The following is a 25,410-nucleotide window of genomic DNA, read 5'->3' on the forward strand; positions in this document are numbered from 1 at the left end:
GGTCTTTGAAGCAGGATGCAGGTAATCAAGTCGTTGAGACAATGTCCTTTTTGGTTGAAATGGCAAGAAACTGTTTTTTCTTTGTGATCCTGTCTAATATCTGTTTTGTGGGCATTGATTCTTTGGAGAAGTGTCTGAGACGTTTGTCCAATGTACACAGCAGACGGACATTTTCGGCACATTGCATTATTTAACATGTCTGGAAATTGTTGAACACAGAGTTTTCTGATATATTAGTATCATATAATTAACCATTTTTATTTCTGGATCACATAGCAGTGAGGTTTTTCACACTTCTAATCAAATTCCATTTCTCTGAGTTCCTTTCTACAAGTATTCTAAACCTTGCAGATATGTATCAAAAACACTTTAACTTAATGCTGAACGTAAGCGAAACCCATAAAAAGGAATCAACATTCCGCTAAAAACATCAACACACTGAATCACACTTTGAATGAACTGGTTGAGCATAACATGGAAGAAAGCTTCCATGTGTTTTAAAACATTAATTCCCATACTTACACATTTCATGCCTATCTTCCCAACCTTCCTCCCTCCCCACCTCACAAAATTGATTTCTAAGTCCTAAAACCAAAAAAACAAAAACAAGCACACAAAAACCTTCCCTACTATACTGAAGATAATTTATATCCAGAAAAGATGTATCCTGAACTTTCCCCTTTCAACTGTTTTTTGATATAGCAAAGTACATGGATCAATCAAGTAGGCTCTCCCTTGCAAACCCCACTGTAATCAAATAAAAGTGATAAGCCCAATGTTGGATTGAAATTGCATTTCAAATCATGCTGTTATTCTGGTCTATCATGTCCCCCTCTTTAAACTACTGTATGCTAGATTGGTGTTCCAATCCTACTGATACTGCTGTTAGTGAGCACTCTGATTGTGGCACTGATTGGGGAAGAAGACTAATCAAAATCATAGTAATTATCATCATGAAATCAGCATTTTGTTCTTGTAGAAGCCTTTCAAGTCAAGTACCCCAAAACTCTGAGCTCCTCCAGCCCTCAATGTCTTAGGATTTGACAAACAGATCTGTAGCAGTTTCCTTTATTTAAGTAAATGTTACAACTGTTATTGAATTGTATAATTTGTTATAGACTATGTCACTTTGAATACATTGTCCATCCTCTGCTGTGACCTAATCAGGTTTGTATAGTAACATCATACGAGTCTCTTACCTTTTCCAGTGTCATCTCTGTCTCTGCTGCATGTGTCCTTTTCAGGTCTAATGCCATCTTTTCTGACTCCGCTTTCAGCTTATTCACTGCAGTCTCATGATCCCGAGCCGCCCTCTGCTTTTCTTCCTCCCGTAGAAGGCTAAGCTCTACCAACTGTTGCTTCCGCTGAGCATTTACCTGAATAAGCTCTTCTCTCAGCTTGTGGATTTGGGCCTCCATATCATGGATAATCTTTAAAAAAAAGTGGAAAAACACTTCTTGTATGACTTTGATCAGGCTTTCAGCTAGGATAGGGAACAAGCGAGAAGAATTCCCTTCCTCCCCTCCCACCAGAATTCTTTTGCACTTTACCTTTAGGATTCTCCCTCTCTATTTTACCCTGTTTTGCCTTCACACACAAATGGGAAAAGATTCCTTCTGGCCAGCATTTGGATGGAGCCTATTAAAGCCACAGCAGCAAACAAGGAAAGCCTGCTTTAGGGCCAGGGTAGAGTTCCAAACTTAGTACTCACTCACCCTCCTTTTCACTCCAGCTATACCTTTCGTTTTGTTCAGTCTTCCGTTCTCAATTTGGTATCTTTTCCTATACTGTTTCCTCTCAATCTCAGTGTGCTAAGCCTCCACTCTCTCTCCATTAAAATCTCTCCATAAAATACACCTGTAATGTCTGCTCACACTAACACAGGATGCAGCTCCAGAACTAGCTAACACTGTTTGTGAAGTTGTCAGGCAACTAGAGGACATAAATGTGTGATGCCCAAGGCCAATGTTCCCTCTAATTGTTTTCATCCCTGTACGGTTTACATTTTGTTATGTGCACCAAGGCATGTGTGAATGCGCACCACCAGTAGAAACACACGCTGCTGGCTGGGGTCCTGGAGGGCACTCTGCTAATCAGCTAAGTGGAGTTTGAGTCTCTCTTGGGTGGCCACCCATGTGCTCAGCTTACAGGGAACACTGCCCAAGGCTACATTTTTTTAGTGTATGTATAAATAAAAGATTTTTCTGTACTAACAGGATTAGGGTCAACCACTCCTTCACTCATCATAAATGACAATCACTTATAACTGATAGTAACTAAGTATAAACCATATTTCTGCCAAGGCTAGTGCATTTAAAGAATAACTTCTATCAGTTTGAAACTGGCAGTCTTTGGCAATGAAATTGGAGGACGGTGGATCTGCATACTATTCTAGATTTAGTTATGATCTGATAAAGTGTCCATGGCAAAGGTAAGAAAAGGCTGCTCAATTATTACAAAAATACCGAGCTCAACTAAATATAACAGTCCTACCATTCATAAAACCAGCCTAGCAAAAGACATCCAATCCAAGAGAGGAACAACCACCAAAAAAGGTAGATAACAAAACCAAAATAATGCTAACTCAAAATCATGACTGAACAAAACTGCTTTGGAATATGATATGAAGCTTGGTAAATTTGGGTTCCAATGAAAAATTCATTTGAAAATACAAGACTTACAGTATTGTCAGCAAAGCCTAAAACTGTACTCTGTAGACTGAAATGAACAGGTAGACAGTTCAGGCAATGGAGATTAGCACACTGCCTTTCCTCAACTGGAAGACAGGGCCATATAATACAGAAAACACATAAAACTGAAAACATTGCATTATTGAAATTCAGTCTGGAAATGGAACAGACCTGGGTCACTGTGGCAAGGTCTGCACCCTTCACCACCTGGTAATAGAAGAAGACACTATACAGGACCATCATTATCTACAATAGTGAGAAGCCATGAAGAATTTAACAAAACTTTAAGGTTAAGAACTACACTGATAATGATGCAGATACAATCCTTCACTCCTAAGTGAATTCCTAAAACCAGCAGCAGCACTTCCATCATAGTCAGGGACATTCCCAGCCATTTCATTCCCATTCATCTCCACGTTTTCGTTAGAATTTAAGAAAGCACAAAAGATGACAGAGGTTGGTGAACTGTCAAGACTCATTTAACTTGTCTTAGGCAAGGGTTAAAATTTCCAAAAGTAGCAGGGTGAACTAGGAACCTAAAACAAAGGTCCTCAGATGCAGTAACTGAGTGGTTCCCAACCTTTTTGATACCAGAGACCGGCAACCCATCCACAAACTTTTGGCAGAACCGAAATATTTGCATATCATTATTTGTATAATAAATATGCAAATACTGAAATAAAATGTTACCAGTCTGCCAAAAGCCCCGGCTTCCAGAGTCCACAGTGCCAGCTCTAACTCCTAGAGCCCCCATCCCTTCTCTACCCCTCAACGCCAGCCACTGATCCTAGAGTCCCCTGCACTCAACCACCCCAGTGTCAGCCTCCTGCATTCAGAGCCCCCAAGTGCCAGGACCCTGTCCCTTACAGCCCCCACCACCACAGACCCCCCAGAGTTAGCTTTCTGTTTCCAGAGTCCCATTGCACCAGCCCCCCTCCAGAGCCTACCATGTGCCAGCCCCCAATCCCTAATATTAGCCCCATTCTCAAACCCCCCAGTTCCAGCCCTCAATCCCTAACATTAGCCCTGTCCCCAGAGCCCCCCCAGTGTCAGCCTTGCCCCCACAGTCCCTCTGTACTAGTTCTACCCCAGAGCCCCCCAGCACCAGCCCTTCCTCTTAGAGCCCCTGCACACGCAAAGCCCCCCAGCACTAGCCCCGCCCCCCTCACCTAGCCCTGTGCTGCCTCCCAGCCACCAGCTGAGCATTGCTGCCCAGGTCGCAGCTGCTCTAAGGCTGCCGTGCTGAGCTTCTCTGATACAGAGAGAGGCAAGTGTGTGTGTGTGTGGGGGGGGGGGGGGGGGGGGGGGGGGGGGGGGGGGAGATGTGAATAGTTCAACTAGTTGCTTACATCCCTATTTGGAAAGTACTTGGGCAAATCGGCTGTCCTGAAATTTTTGTATTTCAGTCCTTTCATAATGGTATGCTGGGTTGTATCCTTAACAATGGAGAGACATCAGCACATAATTTTGAAGTATCAAATGGTACAAAACAAGGATGTTTTCTTGCTCCTCTCCTGTTCAGCATTTACTTTTCGACCAGGGTGTTAGATCCTTTCAAGGATTGTGTGTTGGGCATACCTATTCAGTTTCAAACAGACAGTAGCATTTTCAACATCTGAAGACTTCAGGCTTGCATCAGGGTGTTCACTACAACTATCCAAGACCTCCTGTTTGCGAATGACTGTACATTCATGGCTCATTCAGTCAAGGATGCCCATGATCCTTTTTGATCCTTTTGCTATTCCTGCTCACTGTTATGGACTTATTATAAGCCTCAAGAAGACAGCGGTTATGTCTGAGTCTGTTCAGAAAGAGCCCAGCATTCCAGTGATCATTGCTGCTGCTAAGTACTGTCCTTAAGGCTGTTAATAGGTTTTGCTATCTTGGAAATGTACTGTCCTCCAGCATAAATGATGATGACATCTAGATTAGTCAAAGCTTGCACTGCCTTCAGAAGATTGACCAAATGCTTATGGAATGACCATGGTGTTAAACTGTTACCTTCATATGAAGTCTATCAGGCAGTTGTTCTGAATATCCTGTTGAATACATGCTGCCTGAGGAAGTGTCTCCATGTGAATTGGTGGGATGAAATTCCTAACACGGAGATCATTAAGCTGTGTGGTGTCATGGGCCTGGAAGCAATGCTTATGAAAAAAGTTCTGGATTGGTCATGTCATGAGGATGGATGATACACGAATACCAAAGTTGGTCTTCTATAGCCAGCTTGTTCATGGAAAGCGCTCTGTTGGTAGTCAGTATAAGCATTAGTGTAGCATCCGAAAAGTACTGTATGCACAACACCCACAGATGGTGAATTTTTATGTGACATCTGTAATCAGCTTTGCCAATCAACAATTGGCTTAGTCATGAGATCCATCAATTGACAGCTCAGTCCATATATATATCTCAATCAAAGCACATTCTACAGTGCTCCTTTTAACAGAATTTTTATAATGTGGATTACTGTTCCATCTTCCTTCCCCTCGTCTATAATTTTCTAATTGTGAAGTTATTTCAAAAGATTCATCATTTCATATAAGCTTGGGATTCAATATTGTCCAATTATTTCTGACTGTTGTCTGTCATATATTGAGTTCCTTTAGAAGATAACAGATTGTCCCCTTGGAAGTAAAGTACAAAGTTACAGAAAATAATTAAAGCCATATAAGAATTGCATTATTTTATTGATTTAATAATTTCTAATAAGTTTTTCATCATAAATTTCCATCTTGCTACTATAAAGTAAAAATGTTCTTATTTTAAGAATTACAGTACATGCCTTAATGAACAGACATTTTTATTATATGTGGTTTTGCACAAGAACGTTTTCACTGAAAGAATATTCCTCCTTCCTCCTGGCACAAGAGGGGCCAGGAGGGAGGGAGATAGCATGCCCTGGAGGGGTCGGCGGAAGGGAGAAAGTCCCTGGTGGCCTGGGAGGGGAAGAGAGCTCCCAGGCCCCCACCCCGGGAGCCAAGGGGGAAGGAGAGAGCCCCTGGCGGCCTCTTCTGCTCTCCCCCACACCTCTGGCCTCCTCTCCTGACTCCTGCACCCTCCCACACTGCCAACCTCCTTCCCTGAAGGACCCAAGCAACGGCGGGTAAGTCGTCTAGTAGTGCATTGTAAGGACATTACCTTTCTGTTTAAACTCTGTTCAAGGAGAGAGAGAACACAAAATAAACAGGTATAAGGCAACTGGAAATATATAGGATTATCTTAAAAGAGTGGAAGTTTTACTATCAACTTCAATATGAGCAGAGTCAGGTCAATGCAAAACACTTTAAAAAAATTAAGCTAGTAAAACTAAAAGTTGTCATGATGTACCCATATGCAAGGTATGTGCAATGTATCTCTTTCTAATTGGATATTAATGTTAGTTTGCAATTACATCAAGGAATCGAAGGGTTCTCTACATATCAATATAACATCTATGAACATCTGAACTTTTTTTTTGTCAGAAGGTTATAAGAGATAACTTACTGGGTCTTGTAAAAGTTTAGAGAGACCCCTTAGTGCTTTACTGCCAATTTGAACAACAATAGGTATATGTGCCCTCACTGTCCCATGCAGAGAATATTTTCCTAAACTGCACTCTAATCCCACTCCTCCAGTCTTTCACCATTGATAGGAACTACATTCCTCCATCTCCAGAGACCACAACCCTAACTCCCCAGTCAAACACTGGAAAAGTCCTTTCTGCTCTCAACACAAACAGAATACACACCCACACTCTGCTACGTGTAATTCTTCATTCTTTTCGTTACTTCTGCATGCAACCCATCTCCCTACTGGCAGTTCAAAACATAATGGACCAACTCAGAACTAGGTGTTGCAGGAAACAAGCAATAGGAGTCACCATCCTGGGGAGGAGGTTTAAAAGCATTTCACAAGCTGGACAAGTCTTTTCCTCAGTTACTTTAAAATAGATTATAGACACAGCTTAATCTCTTTCTTCTTCAGACATTTTAACAATGCTCTCCTTGAAGTTAATAGAGCTTTGCCATGAATATCAAAGAGAGTAGAAGCAGGCTGTAAGCTTGCAAACACAACAGCATTTGTGACATCAAGAATACCATCAGACAGGTATTCAAGGGCATTTTATTATTTTGCCTGAGTCTGTCTTCAAGAACTTTTCAGCCTTTTCCAAACAATCAATTGCCTTTAACAGACAAACTCCCCTTGCCAAATATTTGTGCTTATTTAAATATCATTTTCTTTGCAGTTTCACCAAAAGAAAAAGCAACTGTTGCATACTGGTTTTGTTGTAGCATATGTGTGGTTGACAGTAGCCATATTATAACCTAGGAGGAGTTGCTTTTCAGTGGAGGGGTGCCATAATTCAGATGTTCATAAATCAGTGTTCATAATTTTCAATCAGTTTGTATAATGTAAAGACAAGTCACAATGATTAAACAGAAAAGTTACAGGTTGTTTACAATCACTAAATTGAATGATCATCCCCGCCCCCCCAGGTTATAGCAAAATACAACAAAAGGCAACCATAATAGCAAACTTTGTTATTAGCATTTAGCTTTAGTGTTGGGTTAAGAGGAAAGGTCTTCTCATGGATCAATACCTGGTTAAAACAGTAAACGAAGGATAGCAAAAATGATCAGTTTTCAGATTGGGGAGAGGTAAACCCTCAGACATCAGTTCTGTTCACCATATTCATAAATGATGTTGAATAGGGGTAAAAGTGAGATGGCCAAGTTTGCAGATGACACAAAATTATTCAAGATAGTTAAGTCCAAAGGTGTCTGTGAAGAGTTACAAAGGGATCTCACAAAACTGGGTGACTGGGCAACAAAAGGCATATAAAATTCAATTAGTGCAAGATCACGTACACTGGAAAACATAATCCCAAGTACCCATACAAAAACGTGGGGATATATATTAGCTGGAAGGCATGGATACTTCTCAGAAAACATGTGCTCAATGTGCAATGGTGATCAAAAAAGCTTACAATGTTAAGGAATCACTAGAAAAGGGATAAATTATGTGTGCAATTTGGTCACCTTATCTTTAAAAAAAATAAGAATAGGATAAGGTACAGACAAGGACAACAAAAATATGTAAGTGGATGCAACAGCTTTCATATGAGGATAGATTAGAAGATTGGGACCTTTCAACTTGGAAAAGATCAGTAAGGAGAAATAAAACAGAATGTTATGAACCATGGGTCACCCAATGATATTAAGAGGCAGCAGGTTTAAAACAAAAAGAAATATTTCTTCACGAAACACAGCCTATGGTAGCTATTGCTAGGAGATGTTGTAAAAACCAAAAGTATACTGGGATAAGTTCCTGGAGGATAGGTCTATTGATGGCTTCTCACCAAGATGGCCAGGAGTGCCACCCAATGTGTCCCTTACCTCTGACTGCCAGAACCATGGGAATGGATGACAGGGGATGGATCACTCGGTAATTCATCCTCTCTGAAGCACCTGACATTGGCTCTGTGGACCACTGGTCTGATCTATTATTGGTCTTACCTGGCCATTCTTGGGGTATGTCTACACTGCTAATGTAGTCATTTGAACCTGCAAATGAAGCCCGGGATTTAAATATCCCAGTCTTTATTTGCATGTTCCCGGGCGCCGCCATTTTTAAATGCCCCGGAGTTCGAACTCCCTGCCCGTGGCACGGGCTAGGTAGTTCGAATTAAAGCTCCTAATTCGAACTACCATTACTCCTCCTGCAATGTTGAAAGGTCCTGCAATGAGGAGTAACGGTAGTTCTAATTAGGAGCTTTAATTCGAACTACCTAGCCCGAGCCATTTGTAGCCGCGGGCAGGGAGTTTGAACTACCGGGCATTTAAAAATGGCGGCACCCGGGAACATGCAAATAAAGCCCGGGATATTTAAATCCCGGGCTTCATTTTCAACTTTGAATGACTACATTAGCCACCCTAGTTCGAACTAGGGTGGCAGTGTAGACATACCCTTATATTCTAGCAAAAGCTCAACTCCCAGCATCAGGGTTAATACAAAGGCATTTCAATTATCTTTCAACATAATCCTATGGTTCCCCCCTCACCACCTTTGCAGATGATTTTATGACATCTTGTTTAAAAATGTCTGGTGGGACTTGTTAACTGAGGTGTTTTGATGCTAACTTACATATTTACTCCCTTCATTTTAATAATAATTAGGCTGATTACAAATGTAAAAGCTCTTCCATAAGATTCTTGTATTAGATTTTGTAAATTTGCTTTAAATATAGAATCTACTGGGCTGAGCCAGTGCTGATTAAACATATTGCTAATATAAGCTCTGTTTGGCCCCAAGAGAGGGTACTGAGTGTACTGCCTGTGAGAAACTATCATTCTTTCCTTGCCATTGGCTAAAGACAAAGTAGTACTGTCAGATGTATTAAAGGAGAAAACATACTTTACCCATTTACCCAAAAAGCAGGAGAAAAGGTGTTAATGGGAGACTGTAAGACAATAAGATAAATGGACATAAACTGGCAGATTCTTAAACATGTCAAAAAGGAATGATACTCTAGGATTTGTGCTTAAAAAAGAAATAAAGTACAGACAACTAAGGTGCTTTGGTGTCATCTTTTTTTTCAGATAAATTGTTTAAACAAGAGGAGCACACTCTCCTTTTGATGCACTGAAGAATTATTATTAAAATTAATTTATATAGGCTCAGATCCACAAATGTATTTAAGCTCCTAATGTCCACTGAAATCAATGGATGTTAGGATTCCATGAGCCTTTGTGAATATGAGCCATAATTCCATAAATATACACAGCACTACACAAATATGGTGTAAAATCATACTTAATGAACCAGTGAGTCAGCAGCTTTAGAGCCCAAGGGAGTTTTCCACTGACTTCAAAGGAAAATTGACTGAGCCCAAATTTGCACAGAACAAAACAAAAGGCAAGATTTCAGGTAAGGAAACAAAGAGATTGATAAGAAGATATCCAGACCACTGCAAAAAAAAAAAAAAAAGGTGGTAGGAATCAGGAATACACGAGGAATTTGGCAAGTAGGAGGTTAATATGGTAAAAATGACAAAAGAGCAAAGTTGTCTTTACTACTACAGATATTTTGGATAAACTATAGAAACAAAGGTGAAATGTAGGGAGGCTAGAAAAAAAGATTACAGTAAGTAAGAGAAGACTACAATATAGACAATGGTAAATATAGGTTATTTACCTAGTAGCTATTTCCTTGATGAAACTGACAACATAGATTCACAAACCTTGGGAACACATGTAGTCTCAGTAATCTGTTCAAAACGCCCTAGAACACTGAACTCTGTAGATCTGAGATTATTAAACACGCAGCAGCCCCAACCTGCTTACAGTATCCAGACTAAAGAATCCAAAGATATTGGTCTGTACTGTCAGTTACAAGCAAATAACCTTTTACATTTTTCAATAATTGATAGCTAAAATACCCACTCTAGGAAGATTAATTAGCAGTGGCAATCATAAAAGCAGGTGGATTTGAAACTGACTAGATAAATAAAGATTTTGGGACTGCTCTCCCTAATTAGACATTCAACTTAGAAACCAAAGGAAGGAAGCAGTTCTCCATCAGTACATGAACAACTCCACATTGGAGACTTGTGTGTCCCAGGGATAGTAGTATTTCTAAGACATGCAATAAATAATTCTTTTTACCTGGAAATTACTCCATAAGACTTCTGGGGACTGACACACCTATAAGGTTATATAAATTTGCATTAAAATTGATTAAATTATGCCAAGACTTTTCAAATTTTTATAGTCAGACCACATCCTAACAGAAGACGGTTTCATAAGTAAATTACCTCCCCTCCACATTGAAATAACACATGTGAAACTACAGCAATTTCTTAAAAGGAAATGGAATATTAGATATGTGTTCTTGCACCTTTAGTGGTCTTTCATGTGATGCGTGTTATGATCTCATTGGCTAAAGCTGATCACTATTTACTGATTTGATCTTGTGTGTCTCCTCACATTCACAAATCTGTTTTTCTGTTGTGCTCTCCCTGTACATTCAAATCTATGTAATTTATGAAAAGATTTCTCAATATAACAACTAAGAGCTAATATAACACCTAAATTATATTAGTCTTCTGCTATGGAAAGAAATTTACAAGAACAGTTTCAAAATTAATAATTGAAAAGTAATACGTATTGGAAAAAAACCCAAATAAACATATATTTTGATGGGTTCTAACTTAGCTGGACACAGCCAAAAAACAGGATCTTAGAGTCACTATGGATAGTTCTCTGAAAATTTCCAATCAATGTGCAACAACAGCAGTCAAGAAATAGACAAATGGTCTGAGGTAAATAGGATGAGGTTTAATAAGGACAAATGCAAAGTACTCCATTTAGAAAGGAACAATCAGTTTCACACATACAGAATGGGAAGCAACTATGTAGAAAAGAGTACTGCTGAAAGGGATCTAGGAGTCATTGTGGACCACAAGCTAAATATGAGTCAACAGTCTGACACTGTTGCAAAAAAAGCAAATATGATTCTGGGATGCATGAACAGGAGTGTTATGAGCAAGAAACAATGAGTCATTTTTCCGTTCTACTCTTCACTGATTAGGTTTCGGTTGCAGTGTTGTGTCCTGTTCTGGGCACATTTCAAGAAAGATGTGGAGAAACTGAAGGTCCAGAGAAGAGCAACACAAATTGTGATCATAGAGTTCACAATTCTAAGGAATGGTAGAAGAGAGAACAGCAAAACAGGGACAGTGGATTTCAGGAAGGCAGATTTTAGTAAATTCAGAGAGCTGGTACGTAAGGTCCCATGGGAAGCAAGACTAAGAGAAAAAACAACGGAAGACCATTGGGAGTTTTTCAAAGGGACATTATTAAGGGATCAAAAGCAAATTATTCCACTGTGTAGAAAAGATAGAAAGTATGGCAAGAGACCACCTTGGATCAACCAGGAAATCTGATAAGATTTAAAAATCAAAAAGGAGCCATATAAAAAGTGTAAACTAGATAAAATTACAAAAGATGAATATAAGCAAACATCACAAGTATGCAGGGGCAAGATTAGAAAGACAAAAGCACAATATGAGTTCAATCTAACTAGAGACTTAAAGGGTAACAAGAAGACATTCTACAGCTATATTAGAAGAGAAAGATCAAGAACAGGGTAGGCCCAGTGCTCAGTGAAGAGGGAGAAACAATAACAGGAAACTAGGGAATGGCAGAGGTCCTAAATGACTTCTTTGTTGGGTTTTCACCAAGAAGTTTAATGGTGAAGGGATGCCTAACATAGTGAATGCTAGTGGAAATGGGGTAGGTTTATAAGTTAAAATAAAAAAAGAGCAAATTAAAAATTACTTAGAAAAGTTAGACGTCTGCACGTCACCAGGGCCTGATGAATTGCATCCTCAAATGCCCAAGGAGCTGATAGAGGAGGTATCTAAGCCTTTAAGCTATCAACTTTGAAAAGTCATGGAAGTCGGGAGAGATTCCAGAAGTATGGAAAAAGGCAAATATAGTGCCCATCTATAAAAAGGAAAATAAGAATAACCCAGGAAACTACAGACCAGTCAGTTTAACTTCTGTGCCAGGGAAGGTAATAGAGCAAGTAATTAAGGAATTCATTTGCAAACATCTGGAAGATAATAAGGTGACAGATAATCGCCAGCATTGATTTGTAAAGAACAAATTATGTCAAACCAATCTGATAGCTTTCCTGATAGGATAACAAGTCTTGTGGACAAGGGAGAAGCAGTGGACATGGTATACCTAGACTTTAGAAAAGCATTTGATACGGTCTCGCATGTCCTTCTTATCAGTAAGATGATGGCATAGAGAGTACACTTACTAAATCTGAAGACGATATCAAGCTGGGTGGGGTTATGAGTGTTTTGGAGGATAGGGTCAATATTCAAAATGATCTAGACAAACTAGAGAAATGGCCTGAGGTAAATAGGATGAAATTTAATAAGGACAAATGCAAAGTACTCCACTTAGGAAGGAACAATCAGTATCGCAGAAAGGGATTTAAGGATCATAGTGGACCATAAGTTAAATATGAGTCAGCAGTGTGACACTGTTGCAAAAAACAGCAAACATGATTCTGGGATCCATTAACAGGAGTGCTGTGAGCAAGACAAGAGAAGTCATTCCACTCTACTCTGCACTGGTTAGGCCTCAGGTGGACTATTGTGTTCAGTTCAGGGCACCACAGTTCAAGAAAGAGGTGAAGAAATTGGAGAAGGTCCAGAGAAGATCAACAAAAATGATTAAAGATCTAGAAAACATGACCTTTAAAACCATGGTATGCCCACATCTTGAATACTGTGTACAGATGTAGTCATTTCATCTCAAAAAAGATATATTGGCATTTGAAGAGGTTCAGAAAATGGCAACAAAAATGCTTAGGGATTTGGAACAGGTCCTATATGAAGAGAGATTAAAAAGATTTTGATTTTTCAGCTTAGAAAAGAGGAGATCAAGGAGGGATAAGATAGATCTCTATAAAATCATAACTAGTGTGGAAAAAGTGAATAAGGAAAAGTTATTTAATTCTCACAATATAAGAACCAGGGGTCACCAAATGAAATTAATAGGCAGCAGGTTTAAAACAAACAAAAGGAAGTTTTTATTCACTCAGCACACAGTCAACCTCTGGAACTTCTTGCCAGAGGACGTGGTGAAAGCTAGGACATTAACAGGGTTCAAAAAAGAGCTAGATAGATTCATGGAGGTTAGGTCCATCAATGGCTATTAGCGAGGATGGGTAGGATTGGTGTCTCTAGCCTCTGTTTGTCTAGAAATAGGTGACAGGGGAGGGATCACATGAAGATTACCTGTCGTGTTCCCCTCTTCTGGGTCATCTGGTATTGGCCACTGTTGGCAGACAGGATACTAGGCTAGATGGACCTTTGGACTGACCCAATATGGCCGTTCTTATGTTTTTACCTATAAGGGAAGACTGAAAGTCCAGGGTTTGTTTAGTTTAGAAAAGAGGAGACTGAGAGGGGACATGATAGCAGTTTTCAAGTATCTAAAAGGGTGTCACAGGGAGGAGGGAGAAAAATTGTTCTCCTTGGCCTCTGAGGATAGGACAAGACACAATGGGCTTAAATTGCAGCAAGGGAAGCTTAGGTTGGAAATCAGGAAAAAAACATCCTGTCAGAGTGTTTAAACACTGGAATAAATTGTCCAAGGAAGTTGTGGAATCTGCATCACTGGAGATATTTAAAAACAAGTTAGACAGACATCTATCAAGAATGATCTAGATCTAGTGCTTGGTCCTGCTGTGAGGACAGGGAACTAAACTTGATGACCTCTCGAGGTCCCTTCCAGTTGTAGTATTCTATGATTCAATCTGATTCTATAAGAAGGCTATCAGAACTTTAGGAGATATTAGTAAAGACAGAGAAATCAGACAGAAAATATCACAGTGCCACCATTTAAATTCATGGTATGCTCACACTTTGAATATTGCGCTAAGTTCTGGTTGCTCCATTTCAGAAAGGATACAGTGGAACCAAAAACAGTTCAGAGAAGGACAACAGAGATGATCAAGGATATGGAACAGCTTCCTTATGAGGAGAGATCAAAAAGATTAGGGCAGTTAAGCGAATTAGCAAATAGATGACAGTAGTCAAAAAAATTCTGAATGGTATCAAAAGTACAGAAAGTGTTTTGTACCCTTTTACACAATACAAAAGCTAGGGACCACTTAATGAAATGCATAGGCAGCAAGGTTAATACAAACAAGAGGACGCACTTTTTCAAATGACACACAACTAAAGCATTTAACTCATTGCCTTGGGATGTTGTGAAGAGCAAAACAATAACTTAAAAAAATTAGGTAAGTTCATGGAGATAAGTGCATCAATGGCTTTTAGCAAGATGATCAGAGACACAACCCCATGCTCAGAGAGACCCTAACCTGATATCAGAACCCAAGAGTGGAAGACATGTGTGAATCACTCCTTAATGGCCTCTTCTGTGCAATCTCACTGAAGCCCTGCTATGGACCATTATCAGAGACATAACACTTGGCAAGATGGATCATGGTCTGATCTAGTATGGCAACTCTTTTGATTGTATGTTTAATGAAAGCCAGAAACAGTGTCAGTGAGAATTCTAGTATGGACATTTTACTATCATATTCTTACAGAACATTAAAAGAGGGGGAGAATTATTAGGACTTTAATGTCACTGACTCTCCTGGTTTCTGTTATCGCCATCTTTAATGCTGTCCCAATGAGCAAGAGAAACAAAAGATGTTCCTTAAAGATTCAAATGTACTTCTGTTAACTTAGTAAGGAGCAGATTCAAGTTCCTAAGCGCAAATACTCAAGAACAGAAGAGTTGTCTATTAAACCAATATCCTCACTTTATTCCAAGCACTTCAAGTATTCAGAGTACTCTTTTTTAGTATTTAGACTTCTATCATTTATATATTTTGTCAATATTTACTTACTTGCCTTCATGTGTTATGTTAAAATGGAGGCTCAGATTTAGGTCAGAATATACAACAGTCCTTTCAAAATGTGTTCATTTTAGGATGCAGGAAAACTGGCCATCCCTGTGCTGTAGGATGGCTGCCATGTGGACTTATAATAGTTTACTCATAGGCAGCTCACAGTGCTCAAATGAAAAGAAACTGTCCAATATTAAAGAAACTGCAGAAGCTTGAAGGTTAAGGTCTCTGGTGCAAGACCAAAATTTAAAACATCTTCTATTTTAAAGCATATATTTTCCTCAAATCTTCCTAGCAACATTTGCTGAACCTAACTTAAAATAGTTCAAATCAGAATTCAAGCAACAATGCCAGTATTCTGGTTGTCAGAATTGGGATTTCAGATCTGGATAAAAAAAATTTGCTGTGGTTTTTAGACAGGTGACCCACAAGTGCTAGATGTTCCACAAGGCAAAACTAGGAGAAGTTCAGAGTCAAAACGGATGAGCACAAGTTGGAGTTAATATTATCGACTGAGCTCTGTATAGGCTTATTGCTTTGAGGATTCCCAGAAAGAAATAGTAGGGGCAGTAAGTTATATCAAAAGCTTGACATCACTCTCAGAAGAATAATCTATCGGGAAGCTTGGATTCATTTCACTTTCCTCCCACCCTCCCAGACAGAACTGAGGGCATTACACACTCTTCCTTGCCAGAGAGGGGCCTATTTGAGAGGATCTCCACGTTCAGATTATCAAAGATTCTGTACAGAACCTTGAGGAAATGTTACTGGATCCTGTGCATCCAAATCAAGTAATCTGCCAAGATGATCGCTTCATTGGCAAATGCACACAAGGAGTGCAGTGATATAGAACATACCAAAGACAGACAGCTTTTTTGACATAGACTTCACAAGGGAGCTTCCGCCCTTAGGTTCACATGGTATCATGACTGCAATGCTGTCTGTCAAAACTGACAAGTTCTTCCCCTTTCCATCAACATTTTGAAAACTAGACAAATCACCTGTAACTTCAATGTATGTATAGGAAGTCTCATTTCCTAAAGTGATCTCTCTAACCCACAAAAGAACTGTCTGTTATAATCTAGGATGATGGATGAAGATATAATGAAATGTAATAGCTTGTCTGCATCGTCCACCATATCAGAGAATCTCTGACTTTGAGAAATGATCACACAACAGACGACAAGCTAATCTGTTGAAGATTGCAGTATTTAACAAAACATGGAAGCCACAGTCTGACTCTGGCAAATGGCGATCAGCAGCAGCATTACAAGCTATCAAATACGTTATTTGTGTGTCCAACTGTGGCAAATGCACACACAAAGTAGATGCACAACTGTACATTCTTCCCTTTCAAAAATAAATCCATAATTAAGAAACATATTATAATTGGCTAGACTTGGTGTCAGTTCTTGTATCCAACCCAGCACCGAATGGGGGTCACCAGTGGAGAAGCCTTATTCTATCCTGATTTCTATGCCTACTGGGGCCATCAGTCGGTGGCTTTTTTATGGTTTGGTGTGCTGCTGGCACAGTTCATAGAACAACGAGAAGTCCTGTGGCATCTTATAGACTAACAGATATATTGGAGCATAAGCTTTTGTGGGCAAAGACCCACTTCGTCAGATGCATGTAGTGGAAATTCCAGAGGCAGGTATAAATATACAGGCATAAGAAAAGAGTTCCAATCAAGAGTAAGGTTAGAGATAACGAGGTCAATTCAAAAGTTTATTCTTTTACGTAGGGACGGTCCAGATGAGCCCGAGATGATTAGCCATACCATCATGGGCTTATTCACATGCATATCTATCAATGTAATATATGCCATCATGTGCCAGCAATGCTCCTCTGCCATATACACTGGCCAAACTGGACAGTCCCTACGTAAAAGAATAAACGGATACAAATCAGATATCAGGAATGGTAATATACAAAAACCTGTAGGAAAATTCTTCAATCTCCTTGGATACACAGTAGTTGATTTAAAAGTAGCCATCCTGCAACAAAAAAAACTTTAAAAACAGACTTGAAAGAGAAACTGCAGAGCTACAATTCATCTGCAAATTTGACACTATCTGTTTAGGATTAAACAAAGACTGTGAATGGCTAGCCAACTATAAAAGCAGTTTCTCAACCCTTGATAGTCACACCTCCACATCAGCTGCTATAAGTGTCCCTGAGTGTCCTCCCTGAGTGAACTGACCTCGTTATCTCTAACATTACTCTTGATTGGAACTCTTTTCTTATGCCTGTATACTGTATTTATACCTGCCTCTGGAATTTCCACTACATGCATCTGACAAAGTGGGTCTTTGTCCATGAAAACTTATGCTCCAATATATCTGTTAATCTATAAAGTACCACAGGACTTCTCATTGTTCCTGCAGATTCAGACTAATACAGCTAACCTTCTGATATAGTTCACAGATTAGCTCACAAATTGACATTAAGTGTGCCAGGCTGTGGCCTCTCTTCCATGGTTGCTGGAACCTGCGCTTCAAGTTTTGGCTGTTCTTCTCTCCTCCCCTTTTTATTTTTGGCCACACCATCTGTAGACACGCTAAATCCAGAGAGCTCCTTTTATTCTCTTTGGTACTTTACACATAGGGCATACATCAACAGTCCAGCCGGAGCAAGCTCAAACACAAGGAGACTCTGCAACTCTAGGGCCACTTTTGCTGGACTCAAATATACAAACTTCCAGTTAGAATTCTTCTAGACACTTGATCATTTCCAGGGATCAGGGAGTTTCTTCTCAATATTTTCCTCCAGCATCCATTTATTGACCTTCCTATCTCACTACTATTCTTGCTCTCTGATTTATTCCTGGTATTACATTTTCTAATTGATGGGTGGACCTTTGTGTCCTTGAGCAGACATTTCTTTGGAGAGCCTGTCTATTGAACTGGAAACCAAACAGATCTACTACAGTTAAAACTGAAATACTTTTTAAATATTGTATTTATTTTACTACAGATTGATGACTCTTGAACAAATGACCAAGAAGTTGTGGTCAGATGTTTAACAGAGTGTATTATCCCTCATTTAATTATTTGTCTGGGCATGACCACGTTGCTGAAGGAAAGATTGGGGAAGTGCGTGGAAGGAAAATGTTTATGGGAGCTGGTATCTCAAATAGAGACAGCTCTTCTCTGTGCTTAACATAAAACTGTTCTGTTGGGAGGCATGTCCATTTGTGGTCTTTTTACCATTTAAAATGTGCTGCTTCTAATTTACTGAATAGCTCCCAAGCCCTGAATAGACACTTCATCAATATGAGTAAAAAAAATCCCAAGCCATCAGGACCACCATACATATTTCTATCCGAAGGCATTTGCAGAGAACAAAAATATTCCTGAATACTGTTTTTACATAAAAATACAACAGGGAAAATGATCTCTCAGATACCACTCTGGTTCATGTTGGCAAATGGCAACCAATGTATTTATTTTTTAAAGAGAGATTTCAGATCTCTTTATAAGCATGCACGAATTCTGCCTTAATGAAGGGCACTGTTACAAACAAACAGCAATAATTCTGTCAGTTGGAAGCTCCATGAAACTGGAGTGCAGAAAAACAAATGTTGCTTTCCACATATATTATGCCACTAAACGCTATTACTGATTAATGCTTCATATTTTTTTCTCTCAATCTCCAACACAGAAGAAATCCAAAGAAATATTTTTTAGAAAAACTAAAACTTTGTTTTAAAATGCTGCTTGCACAATTTTACAAAAGATACCAGTCTACTAAGTAGCTTAGCATAGCAGTCAGGTAATGCTGGTACTAATTAATTGGCACCATTTTTTTCCTTCTTCCTCTTCTCAGAATCTCAGATGATGAAACTGTTTTTTTCTTTTATTGAACCAGCTTGGCCTAGACTAGCTTGTCCCGCAGTGACATGTATATTGAATACAAATCAGACAGCATAGCTTTAAATCTGTGTTGCAGCTCTCATTTCCAATTCGAGAACTGTACTATAATCATAAGCTTCTGGTGGATGAAAGGAAATCAGCTCTCTGAATATTAGCTAATGCCACATTTGCAAGTCCTGAAGAGATCTGTGCTGTTAAAAAAAAAAGATCATTTCTCGTGAACCTATATATATGAATCGCTTTGTACTGCTCGACTGATAGAAGCGATGCCTGTGCTGGGATTAAACCCTTTTCATCATAAAACCTCATCTGGTTCGGAGTCCAAGTCCATCAAACCTTTTCCCTTTAAAGTCCCGCCTTTGATTCTACATCAATTTATTCAAACCGCAGCTGGGTGGCTGAAAACGAAAGGACAGCATCATTTAAACCAACCATGTTCCCAACTTGAAAGAAGGGCTATAATTAAAAAAATGGGCATAAAAGAATGGAAATGGGATAATATTTTTTAATGGTAGTTCAAAGGCCGACAGATGTCAGAGCCTTTGAAGATGTCAGTACACTGAGCAAGAAGTTGCCATTAAATAGTTTGCCTGAGAGGTGAAGCAGCTTTTTAATGACTGAAAAAGCCCTTGCAGACACATCCTTGTGTTTTTAATTTGTCAGAGTTTCTGCAGTATTTTCTGATTAATGACATATGATTATAACTGCATAACATACATATTTTTATACTTGGTTAAATGAATACTTTATTCCACATTCTTCTAGAGCTAGATAGCAGGGAAGCTGTACTAGAAAGTCCAAAACTATCCAAATAACTTCAAATATTTATGGTGATTTGACGGGATTGGCCAAATCCAGTCTCTGTGTGTTTTCAGCTTTTGTTCTTTAATGGTTACATTACTAATACTATCACAATTTGCATACGTTAGATGGGATGTGACTACACTTTTATACTCTTCCTGTGCACTTAAATATGAGTGCTCTCAAAATTAATTGACGAACTAAGTTGTTTCGAACCAAAACAATGTTTTGAAAAACTCTTCAACTTACCCTAAAAATGCAAGAGCTGTCAGAATCTTTACAAAAGAGAAAGTTATTTAGGAAAATATAGTATTTCTAGCAAGCCACTTAGAACTATTCAGAAAAAAAATTATTTATTAATGCTGATAAAGCCCTCCTCTTGGGTGGAGAAGAAGCTACTGAAGTATCTTTCATCTTCTTTAACATGTACCTATAATTTATGCTGTAGAATTACCTCAATAACCATCAGGAATTATAAATGTAGCACATTATAGCTGCACACAAAATAAAAACGAACATGTCCCTCCACTCCCAAGTGTAAACTGACATCTTTAGTGCACTAGTAACTTTTGTATTAGTCTGCCATTCTATGTTTGAGTAGTGATGTGTTTGAGACTAGGACATCAGGAAGTATGAGCAAATATAGCTCCGCATTGTATCACACCCTACAGCAGCTGTTCAGCAAGTAAAATAAAGATATTACATCCAGGGAAAAGTCATTTAATGCACTGTTCTTTCTTCTCTGAAGATCTAGATTCAAATAATGAATTAAGTCACAAATGCATAGAATATCATGACTCATTTAACTTAATGGATATCTGTTTAGATCACAGATGCTTAATGTCAAGACTGAAATACACTGGCACAATTGTGAGAGATCGGTGGGAGGGGGCCTGAACTAGTCCCTCATTTACATAACATTTAAGTACTTCATAAATAAAAATTAGTATTTACGTTATATCAAATCTGTGCCCATTAAGAACTTCCCAGTGATCAGTACACTGCCAACCCTGGCCACTACAAACTTCACAGCAACAGCGGAAAAAAGCTGTGGGATACGCCTGTTCAGAACCTACCTTGCACCTTAGTCCATCCCATGCTTTTCAGCACATTGGGCTACCAACATGGTCCATGTTTGCTTATCAGCTGTCAAGGAACCTACACTGTCTCATTTCAAATTAAACCTGCTCAGAAGGCACAAGTATATACTCTATTAAAGCTAAGAAAAGCTATTAGTAGTACATATCCTATTACAAATCAAAACAATGTTAAATAAAGTTTAGTTTGTAAAGTATGGAGATTTGGAAATGCCAGATCTATGTTCTCCTGAGCAGCCTTTTGTCTGGTCCCTTGTATATTCCACTAGAGAAAAGTCTTATGAAACAACGTTTGCTCGTGTTAAAGAGTATATCATAATGCATACATACAAGGAGACAGAATTAAGGTACAGTATAGGCATTTGTAAATCTGAGATTTTAAAAACTTCCAAACTTTGCAACTTAATGCTCTGCCTTCTGATAGCTCTTTTCTTTAAATGTAATTTCCAAGGTGCTGTAGTTTTTTAAAGGGAAAAATAAATTCCATTTTGTATCATTACACAATCCCCCAAAATCCTAAATCTTCAGTAGTGTTTGAACCCTAACCCATACCACTTGAACTAAAGGACAAAGTACATTAGCTGGCAACTGAAGAAGGTTATTATACCAGGCAGAAAAAAATGGGCTACTGGGACCATCTGCTGGAGGAAAGCTCTCTCCCCCCCTGACTGCTAGTGCTGATCTAGCAACTCCCAGCTTTTCCCAGTGCAGTATATGCTATTGCTTTGGTGACTCTTTACAATGTATATGTGCAACTATTATTTTTACAGGCTGGAAAAATTTCTCTCTGGAACTTATGTGAGAGAATGGAAATAGCAATTTTACCAGTTTATAATCCAACTGATCATGAATGGAATTTCACACCAAAAAAGGGACAGACTTTCTTCCTATTGAATCAATGGCAAACTGATATTCTCCCACAGCAGTTCAGTATCAATTAAACACTATACAAGCCTGTGACAGAAAATACTCTCCTTTAAATATGTTTATATGCATGCGAATCAATAATGGTAATTTCCTTGAGGGTCACATCTAGCTGCACTGAAGTAAAACAGTAGTTTAAATGTATTGAACAACCTGTGTTCCTGAAAACAGTACCAGTTATAAGATATCTCAACTTTTTTCACTGTGGCCCACAGTTTAATAGAAAATGTCTTGCATGCACCTTTTTTTTTTTAACAATTATAAACCAAGCCCTGCTTTTGACAGAGAGAGAGAAAATGCTTAGACAGAAAGTATTTAATGTATGTTTAATGTTTTTTTATTCAATTTAGCGCACAGAAATCAGGAGGAGGAGAAGCCAGCAATAAATTACCAACAGAACTACAATGGCTAACCAACTCATGTGCCATGACCATTGCTCATTATACTAATCATAATCTTCTCACTGTTACCATGTGAGCCCGCCTTGTACTCACCATATCCACCTGTTATATCTTATCATACACTGATACTCATGCTATAAGCTCAGTGGGGCCAGGATTGTCTTATAGTTATGAGTTTGTACAGTGCCTAACACTATTGTGCATCGATCGATCCTCGAGAGAGCCACTATTATCGCCAGCGGTCCATATCATCTGATTATTTTGATGACTGCTAAAAACTACGATAGAAACCAGAAAACCTATGTAAGTCAAATAATGACCAATGATTTCTAAAACTGATATTTTTATATTCTTTTACAAGGGTTATTTTTTTTATTACAAAATAGCAATTCAGTTAATTTCAGAAAGCAGATGGTCAACTAATATCACAGGTTAGATAAGTATTAATTCTATACTATTCTTTAAGTCTACTGGAATATAACTAGAATTTAACTTCATGTATCCATATTTGCCTCTAATGCAACATAAAGTTGATGGCTGGCTTATTTGTTAGTAAACTATTCTATTATAGCTAACGAGCATACTTTTCTCTCTGAAGGTGATAGGAAGTTAATGCTCAGATATTCCAAATTATTTCATGCCCAGATTTAATATAAAGGGGCATATAAATAGACACACAGTTATTTTCAAATATTCCAACATACTGCATGTTTGTGCTGCTTGCCTTTCCAAGTGCATGCTTTTTCTCTTTCTCTCTTCTATATTCACTTTACAGATGTCAATACACCAGAAAGCTCAGACTACAAAAGAATTCAAGCTGTCAGAGAAAACTTTAAAAGAACCACATCACCAGTATAAAAGACCGGAGTTCACTGTTCCTGGAATTTTCAGATCTGTTTCAAGTAAAAACACTGTGTCAGGTTTTCTGACTAAATCACTGCTGTTTTTATAAACTCTGTAGAACTCTTGTAAAGGCTTAAAATGAAATATTTGTAGCCAGGCCAATACTTTTTGGGCCCTGAAGTAACAGTTCCCTCTTAAATGTAATATTTCAGGGCTTTCATAAATTTAAATACAAGTGACTATGAAATACATTATTTTAGCATGTTTTCCTCCTTAAACAGAAGTCTACAGTCTCCTTGACATCAATTTCTGTCATTTTGTCATGATAAACACTCAGGTATTAAATATCTTTCACATCAGGCATCCAGGCATGATTCCAATTAGTGCTGAATAGAAGACAAAATGTCAGCCTAATAAGCTTCAATTTGCAAAGTCTTTGAGCATCTGATGATATCATTACTTTGCCAATCATAGCTTGCACTTTGGCTTCTTCTACACATCACCTTCCTTGTCACAAAAAATCTTTCACATCTATAGCAACTGCAGACATTAACAATGTCAGTCATTGGTCTGATTGAGCTAAAAGATCCAAAAATGACTCCTCAGTACATCAAGGGAGAATTGTGATGTGCACAATATTTCCTCAAAGCTAATTTGCTGCCAACATGTATAGTAATTGGGAAAAAAGTCCACTTGTTAAATCATTGTCAGTGTCTTTTCCATTTTTTCAGAAGAAAAGAAACATTATTTATTAAAAGAATGAAGAGATGACAATCACTTCTTCAAGGGTAACTGAACCAAAATTTGGTTCTACAGTTTAATCCATTGTGCAACTATTCATTACCTTATTTTAAGAGACTGCACTTTTATAACCCCCTAATTGTTGATAAAATACTTTCTTAGATTAAAAAAAAAGACTTACTAAAGAAATAGACATCATCCAGCAAACATGAACACATTCGCCTAATACAAAACGCTTTTCTGGCCCAAATGCACTGAAGCCCAGACACAAGATATTCTACCCTTGCAGAGCACAGGAGCCCTATTTTATAAGCTCAAGTGAAGGGAGGAGAAGCAGAAAAAAGAGGGGCAGCGAAGGAACAGTATACACAGAACCTGACCTTGGGTTGGAAAGGAAGATGGCTAATGAACAGGCAATATAAGAATGGACAGGGATGTCCTGAGGTTAGGAGGACAGAGCTGAGTCAGCATACCCATTAAAGGTGGCATTTGCTGAGCAAGAGTGCCAAAGAAGGGAGGTGGCTTTAGATATCTATCCAGCTGATATAATGGTGGAGTTGCTAAACATGAGACAGAAATTGGACCTATGCAGAGTTACTGAAAGTTGCAGGAGTGTGGGCAGTGAACTGTATCTATAAAGAGGATCAATCATAAGTTATTGAAACATATATCAGTGCCAGCAGCATCTTCTTTAGAAGCACACAGCATCGGTCATACATTCATTCCCTTAGTTTCTCCTTATGAGGTGGAAGGAGAGTAGACTGGCTATTAGGTGCCAGTCTGAACAGGCGATTGCTGGTGTGCCCACCATGGTGGAGAGTGCCATCAGCATTTCAGTTGTAGTTTGTTGCTGGTTTTCCACTTGAAGCTTTCTCTGTAATACTTTAATGTGGGATTGTGCAGAGCCTTATGGAAGGTCTCCTATTTCCCAGCTGACATATCTTCAGCCATACTATGTCAAATACAGGAGAAGGCAAGACTTTTCATTGGTTTGTGGCTTCTCTCTTCCCCCTCATGAACCACATAAAAGAGAAATATAAATAATGGTACCTCTAAAATGTCTATTTATTACCACACCATAAAAGTGCTATTGGACCCACCAGTGATACTAAGTAATAATACGACTTGCATCATAAAAGGGTTCTATTTATTACATGAAATTAGGAACATTAGTATCCACATGAATCCTATTGTCTTAAGACTGTGACATGGTCAGAAGAAGTGATGTTAACATTCTAAATTATAGATTATCATAATTTCTGTCGTGGTGTTTCACTCTTTCATTTGGTATTTAAAATACCTTAGATTTGGGGGTACTATCATACTAAGTCTTTAACTGGTCGATTACTAGTTCAAATTTGATTTATGGTAGTAGTGAGTGAATGTTAACATCTGATTTTCTGGTATATGAGACTCGGTCCAGGTTCTAGAGAACAAAAGAAAAGAAAAAAAAAAGAAAAAAACCACAGTTCAAAGAAAAGTGCCACCATGGCAGCTTGATACTGACATGCCCACTGTTTGGCAATCACGCTAGATATTTATTTATTATTTAAAATATTTTTACCCCTCCTCTCTCTCTGAAATATTCGAGGTGCCTTACAACATTTTTTAAAAC

At 38.6% G+C, this 25,410-nt stretch overlaps 1 protein-coding gene across 8 annotated transcripts in view; it reads right to left on the minus strand.

Annotated features, from left to right (window-relative positions):
* The window catches only part of CEP112 (centrosomal protein 112), a 359,448-nt gene that overhangs the window by 102,812 nt on the left and 231,226 nt on the right, over positions 1 to 25,410 (minus strand). For all 8 annotated transcript variants that reach the window (XM_075903958.2, XM_075903952.2, XM_075903955.2 and 5 more), the window contains one exon: positions 1,200 to 1,430. In XM_075903958.2, coding sequence (XP_075760073.2) covers positions 1,200 to 1,430 — 231 coding nt within the window. The remainder of the gene's footprint in view (positions 1 to 1,199; positions 1,431 to 25,410) is intronic.

The sequence above is a fragment of the Pelodiscus sinensis genome, chromosome 20 (genome assembly GCF_052426305.1).
Source record: "Pelodiscus sinensis isolate ZL-2025 chromosome 20, ASM5242630v1, whole genome shotgun sequence".
NCBI lineage: Eukaryota > Metazoa > Chordata > Testudines > Trionychidae > Pelodiscus > Pelodiscus sinensis.